Source organism: Diaphorina citri, unplaced genomic scaffold (assembly GCF_000475195.1).
Source record: "Diaphorina citri unplaced genomic scaffold, Diaci psyllid genome assembly version 1.1 scaffold1822, whole genome shotgun sequence".
NCBI classification, from domain to species: Eukaryota; Metazoa; Arthropoda; class Insecta; order Hemiptera; family Psyllidae; genus Diaphorina; species Diaphorina citri.
Genome location: NW_007379248.1, coordinates 46,733 through 54,095, shown reverse-complemented (window position 1 = coordinate 54,095; position 7,363 = coordinate 46,733). Strand labels below are relative to the sequence as shown.

The window sequence follows — 7,363 nt, the reverse complement described above, 5'->3', positions numbered from 1 at the left end:
ACCGGTATGCACTCACCTCATAGTTGAACTTAGAATGCTCCAGTCCGCCCCACGGTACGAATGCCCCACCATGACTCGGTGCCACTTTGGCCGGGAGCAGATCCCCCTCATGCCTAGCCCGGCCTACATAGGTTCTCCCTCCGTCTTCATCTCTGCCCACTTTGACGGCATTGGCGGGCACCTCGCCGTTACTGCAGGATACCCACGCGTACACACCTACATGATGGTGGGGTAGCTCGTGATGACGCTCGCGCGACCACCAGTGAGGACCTGCGGAGACATAAGAGGTAGGTACTTAGTTGAGTTGATATAAGTGTGACACTCTTTTGAAAAGGGGTCTGGAATTTAGACCCGAAACGTTCCAGTACAAAACAAGGTACGTGTCAACTTCAAAACCACAACATTGTAAGTTAAGTTCAGTCGTATTTTCCTTTTGGAAACTGAGACGATTTCCCCTCTTCTGAAGTTTATTTCCCCTCTTTTAAAGGAACAACCTACACATATATTAATATGTACGTATTAATAAAGCTCTTAGCCCTATTCATACCTACACAAAAAGTCCACTCCGAGGCTTAGGTGTAGGGGCAAACAGCCCTAAAGGATGGGTTAATCAGTCGTATTTTCCTTTTGGAAACTGAGACGATTTCCCCTCTTCTGAAGTTTATTTCCCCTCTTTTAAAGGAACAACCTACACATATTAATATGTACGTATTAATAAAGCTCTTAGCCTTATCCATACATACACAAAAAGTCCACTCCGAGGTTTAGGTGTAGGGGCAAATAGCCCTAAAGGATGGGTTAGTAGGTACTTAGTTGAGTTGATATAAGTGTGACACTCTTTTGAAAAGGGGTCTGGAATTTAGACCCGAAACGTTCCAGTACAAAACAAGCTACGAGTCAACTTCAAAACCACAACATTGTAAGTTAAGTTCAGTCGTATTTTCCTTTTGGAAAGTGAGACGATTTCCCCTATTCTGAAGTTTATTTCCCCTCTTCTAAAGGAACAACCTACATATATTAATATGTACGTATTAATAAAGCTCTTAGCCCTATCCATACCTACACAAAAAGTCCACTCCGAGGCTTAGGTGTAGGGGCAAATAGCCCTAAAGGATGGGTTAAGCTTCTAAGAATCTACAAAATAGGTAGCTACTACCTGCATAAGTCCATGGGTTTCATCCTACATTCCAAAATCCTTTTACCTAGTTCTCTCTCAAGATCCACAATGGCCTCCTGGAAACTTTCCCCCTCCATGACATGATTCCTTCCTCTGGGACTCCACCCCTCCTCCCCCCACCTCCCATCGACACCATCTTGGTTACCATGACAACCCGGGCCTTCAGACGGCCTGTAACGGCCGCAATAATGGGACGAAAACGGCCCTCCACAATGATCTTCGTTTGAACCCCGACGTTCATGGTCTAGGAAATGCCCGTCCGATTCTTCTTCTTCTTTGAGTTCAGGGCCTTTGCAATGGTCGCAATATTTGGATGAGAATGGCCCTCCACACTCATCAGGATTGCATGGCCGATAACGGGAACGCTCGTGGTCAGCAAAACCCCCTTCCTCCTCAGGGCCTTTACAACGGCCGCAATATTTGGAGGAAAACGGCCCTCCACACTCATCCGGATTGCATGGCCGACAGCGGGAAGATTCGCCCCGGGCGGGAATCGAACCCGCGGCCTAGCGCTTACAAGGCAGACGCACTACCAACTAAGCTAACTAGGCTGGCACTCAACGTTTGCTATTACTTTAAGATGGGAAATTCAGGCTGGTATACGTATACTCCCTGTTTAAAGCCAGACGAGGTTTGAGTGATAGTCACCATTTAATTACAATGTGGAACGGCTGGCTTTCTCCTATCCTGTCTTCCTTCTATCTTCGCTTTCGGGACGATAAGACCTTAGCAGTTACAGCTCGTTCTATTAAACCTCTTTTTTTCTTCTTTTTTAAGGAAGTCTTCGTTTTAGCCTTTAGCTCCGGGCCTGTTGATCCTGATTAGAAGATGAACAAGTTTCCCAGCTAACCGCAATGAATCATTACTAAATAATCAATTAATTAATCATTAGATTCACTTTCATATCATTGTGCAATATTTATGACGTCACTTCAAAAATGAATAAATAAAATAATAATAAATAACTAAATACAGAAGGAGCTGATCTGCTAAAATCTTAAGGTCCCCGAAAGCAAAGAGAAGCAAGACAGAATAGGGAGAAAACTAGCCGTTCCGAGAACGAACTTTACCCGTTTAGGATAAAATCTGCTACGGGCGACAAACCAGAAACTACCCTATTTCGGTACTCGGTTGGTTAAAATTTTTATTTTAACTTAAAATAGATTTAAGCAATCCGATTGGTTGTTGAAAATCTCTCTCTCCCTCTCTCTCTCTCTTTCCCCTTTCTCACTCTCTTCCCCCCCTCTCTCTCCCTTTCCCTCTCTCTCTCTGTCTCTTATTTATACTTTATTCCCTTGGATCGAAACAGTTTAGAGTTTTTTTTTCTTTTTCAAACTTATAATTCATCTTGGAGAGAGAGAGAGAGAAAGAAAGAGAGAGAGAGAGAGAGAGAGAGAGAGAGATATTTGAGAGTGAAAAGGAGAGGAGAATTTTATAGTAAATAACCTACCTGGTTGTTTACTTAGCTATATTACGACAGGTATGCGGTATACATATATTTACATACACAGTTACATAAGTACATACTTGGGTACATGGGTATCTAATACATAAAAATTTGCACCACCATTTTCGTGTTCCTGGTAAAAAGACCTTTAATTTGATATATAGGTCGACCAGGTTTGGATTAAGTCCTTCTATGGGGACAGACAGAGTGCTTGGCGGTATTTTGCCGCTTTTTGGCGGTTTTCGGTGTAATTCAATAATATCTCGGGAACGGTATGAGCTAGAGACATGAAATTTGATATGAAGTCCACAAATGTAACAAGGATGCAACACAAAACTTTTGGTTAGGACAGCTGCTGCAGCTGGCGGCATTTCGGCCGTTTTTTGGCGGCTTTCGACCACTTTTCGGCGGTTTTCAGCTATACTGACTAAACGGCTAGAGATATTGTAAAAGTTACCTACAATAAAAGAACACCAAATAAGCATCTTTCAATAGGATAAGGAAAGTCGTGTGATGTTCACACCAGATTTTTTTTAAAAAAAGGTAGGTAGGTAGGTATCTAGGTACTGTTAAAATAAGAAATCATGTTTTTCAAGATATTGATACCTACCTAGTCAAATCAGTGACCCATTTAAATACCATCCTTGATCGACATCGGTTAACCATAGTGATCTGTATTTACATAGACCCTGGTTTGGTAACTAGCTAGGTACATAGGTAGGTATTGAAAAAAAAAAAACGCAGAATTGCTGAACAATTATTATCAATATTAATTCTTATGAGCTTATGCCTATTTATTATTAATAGAGTTTTACAATAGTTAAAATTAAGTAAAATATTGTCCAATACATAGCAATTAACCCTCACATGTCGAAAAGTAAATTTGATAGAGTATATGTGCTAGATAGAGCTATGTAACTGTAACTACCAAGGTCTTATCGTCCGAAATCAAAGAGAGAAGGAAGACAGGATAGGAGAAAGCCACTGGTTCCGAGAACGAACATTATCCGTTCAGGATAAAATCCGCCCCGGGCGGGAATCGAACCCGCGATCTAGCACCCACAAGGCAGACAGGCTACCAACCTAGCTAACTAGGCTGGTTGAGGTTGATCATGTGAAAAGGTGAAAAACTTATATAAAATATGTTACAGCAAAAGCACGTTTTCGACTTAATCTACAACAACCAGAACTTCATATTCGTCATGGTACACTTCTTTTCCTGCCCATGAAATATACAATACGCCGTGGCTGTGCTGCACCTGCAATCAAACCAAGAAATCATACATAAACACGAGTTTGATTCCCGTTCTCGGAACAGCTGGCTTTCTCCTATCCTGTCTTCCTTCTCTCTTTGATTTCGGGACGATAAGACCTAACAGTTACAGTTCTTTTGTCCCCTCTCCTCAATAAAATCCTGGATACGGGACTGGTCTGAATCCGAAATTTATATGAGCTCTTTTTAAGAGGTTTGGTAGAGGGAACTGTATATATCTGATAATCACTGTAACGTTATAAGGACTATAGGTACCACAAATAAGTTTCACTTAACTGTCCAATGAAAAACAAAGTCACTTCAAAATTTTCTCAAGAAAGTAGGTATAGCGTTTCAGAGCACAATCACAAGTAGGTATCTAAGTAAAGCACTTCAAAGACAAGGCAATAAACACCCAAGATAATGATGAGCTCAGAGATATCTTGGAAATTGTCGATTCTCCCTTCATAGAAAACAAATCACTTAAAATGGAATAAAAACCTAGTAGGTATGCAATTTATCGTACCTAGATAGATGTAGGTACCTATACGTAAGATTAAAAAAAAGAAGAAAAAAAAATGGAATTTTCGATCGTAGGACAGTAGATAAAAAGGTTAGTATGTAGGTAGGTAAATGGGTAGTTAGGTAGGTATCGCAGGTAAGGAGTAGGTATCAAGTCTAAGAAAAAGTTGAAAAAATTGCAAGCTATGGTTTACGAAAGCTTTTGATCGGTTCAAAAGGGTTTACAGTATTTACACAAAAAAATCTTTGAACACAACTTAATTTTTAGAGATAAAAAAAAGGCTCAGTATGTAGTAGAAATATAGATACCAAAGGTACCTAGATAACTTTAGACGGTAGCCTAGCGATAAAGTTATGAATCTCAAACTTAGGTTTTCGAAGCTTTCGAACGATCCCAAAGTGTTTACGAAAAAGTGATTGAAAACAAACTGATTTTTAAAAGAACTGCTATTAAAATAATAGAAAGCAAAAATAAAACACTTTTTATGCCATATGTTAAAGATTAGTAAGTTCTGAAGAAAATTGTTAGTAATAAAATTAAACTCTTTTTATGCCAAATGTTAAAGAATAGTAAGTTCTAGAGACAGACAAAATATTCCAGTCACTCTTATTACCTGACATGGTTGTGAATAGCTCCGGACAAAGGGAAATGTTCTAGATTAGTCTAGAGATTTCAGAGAATGTTGCAATTAGGTGATAACTGTTAACACGGCTATATTTGAGGTGTGAACTGTAAAAATACGTATCCCTACTTAACTGTGAAGTAGGTACTTGTGAGTGTTTCTCTTATTACCTGACATGGTTGTGAATAGCTCCGGACAAAGGGAAATGTTCTAGATTAGTCTAGAGATTTCAGAGAATGTTGCAATTACCTAGGTGATAACTGTTAACACGGCTATATTTGAGGTGTGAACTGTAAAAATACGTATCCCTACTTAACTGTGAAGAAGGTACTTGTGAGTGTTTAATATTTGTAGATATACGTGTTCTTCTTTTTTTTCTGATAAAGTAAATCGTGATAATAGGGTCTACTGGGTGACCCACCACACACGTCTCAGACCATCCGACAGTCCGCAGTCTGTCACAGTCGGAACGCGTGTGGCCGAAAAAAGCTCAAGACCTGGGTCTGAAGCTTTTTCCACTAAAACCACATTCCAGACAGTCTGAGCGTGAATGATGGGCATAATATGGTCGACAAAAACTTCATTGGAAAATAATTTTCTGGGAACAATTTCGTGTTTTCACTGGAAAATGATATGATCTTCGTTTGAACCCCGACGTTCATGGTCTAGGAAATGCCCGTCCGATTCTTCTTCTTCTTTGAGTTCAGGGCCTTTGCAATGGCCGCAATATTTGGATGAGAATGGCCGTCCACACTCATCAGGATTGCACGGCCGGCAACGGGAACGCTCGTGGTCCGCAAAACCCCCTTCCTCCTCAGGGCCTTTACAATGGCCGCAATATTTGGAGGAAAACGGCCCTCCACATTCATCCGGATTGCACGGCCGACGCCAACAGCGGGAACCTTCATGGTCCGCAAAACCCCCTTCCTCCTCGGGGCCTTTACAATGACCGCAATATTTGGAGGAAAATGGCCCTCCACATGTTTCCTCACAAGGCCGGTGTTGGGACCAAGGCCCATGGCCTTCATCCTCACTATCCGAACCCGAAGGCCGACAAGTCTAAAACCCCCTTCCTCCTCGGGGCCTTTACAATGACCGCAATATTTGGAGGAAAATGGCCCTCCACATGTTTCCTCACAAGGCCGGTGTCGGGACCAAGGCCCATGGCCTTCATCCTCACTATCCGAACCCGAAGGCCGACAAGTCCTCCGGCCAGCAAAAGGCCCGTGGCTCTCTTCTTCGTCACTTCCGCGTTTGTGGCAGATTCTGCACCGTTCATAGCATTGAGGACATTGTCTATGGAAGGATGAGGAGATGGCATGGCCCTCTTTTTCACCCTCAGAATCCGTCTCTGGAGCGGGAGGACAAGAGGGTCTGTAGTACCAGCCATAGTGGTGATCTTTCAGATGACTTAAATCTGGATACATGCTGCTCATTATTTTAGGTTCTGTTCGATATGTTGTATTATCGATAAATGGAAACTTGAAAAATCAAAATTAAATTATTGTAGAGTTGATCTCAATTATACACTTTGTTTGATAAGGGGACAAGTTTGTTTGATAAGGGGACGATCCTCTCTATTTTATTTCCTAGGGAACGAAAATCACTCTTGGAAAAGGACTATTAGCTATTAACTATTAGTATGATTTTTCCTGTAAATGTTCACTTCTCTCTCTCTCTCTCTCTCTCTCTCTCTCTCTCTCTCTCTCTCTCTCTCTCTCTCTCTCTCTCTCTCTCTATGTATAGTTAGGAAGGTAATATTGTTTTATAAGCAGAGGCTAGTTAGGTAGGTATGTATATCTACTCAACAGAGTGATTTTTTTTTACCACACATCAAAAGAGGGTAATTTATTTGCTTACGAATGTAGGTGAGTCAAGGTATTACCTACTAGGTAGGTATCTTGCAAATTGGCGTCTCCTCTAATAAAATTATCCCTAATGTTTTGTGTGTTGCATATTGCATAACCAAACCAAATACATGGCATTTATACAATTTTGGTTTACAACAGTCAGAACCCGTGCTAGCAAATTGGCGACCTTGAGAATACTAGTTCCCGACAGACCACTTGAGTTAAGCAACCTTGTGCGTGGTTGTAATTTGAGCGAGTACCGTCTCGCGTCTTGTACCTACTAATATCATGTGCTTGCTTTTCTACTATTTTTTTTTCTTTAGAGAAATTAAAAAAGGTACCTACACAACAATTTAAAAAAACCCTAGAATTTCAAAGTTTCTGGTGAATTTTCTCAGAAAAAAGTTTCCAAGAAAGTCGTACCTTTAACGTTAACACTCGTCGGGCTTGGTGAACATCTGGATGGGTGACTTGACTTCTCGACATTCGACA

General features: G+C 40.9%; 1 protein-coding gene and 1 long non-coding RNA gene across 2 annotated transcripts in view; both read right to left on the bottom strand.

The window, feature by feature from the left end:
- Positions 1-6,675, bottom strand: part of LOC103517364 — a 7,286-nt gene extending 611 nt beyond the window's left edge. Inside the window, exons 1-4 of the mRNA XM_026829481.1 lie at positions 6,106-6,675; positions 5,924-5,959; positions 1,203-1,652; positions 3-270 (exon numbers count right to left, since the gene is read on the bottom strand). Coding sequence (XP_026685282.1) covers positions 3-270; positions 1,203-1,652; positions 5,924-5,959; positions 6,106-6,457 — 1,106 coding nt within the window. The 5' untranslated portion in view covers positions 6,458-6,675. The remainder of the gene's footprint in view (positions 1-2; positions 271-1,202; positions 1,653-5,923; positions 5,960-6,105) is intronic.
- LOC113470780 lies at positions 4,148-4,981 on the bottom strand. The gene is made up of 2 exons (XR_003393716.1): positions 4,766-4,981; positions 4,148-4,420 (listed from the first exon to the last, which is right to left on the bottom strand). It is a non-coding gene; the product is annotated as an uncharacterized LOC113470780 (long non-coding RNA).
- Positions 6,676-7,363: the final 688 nt, after the last annotated feature.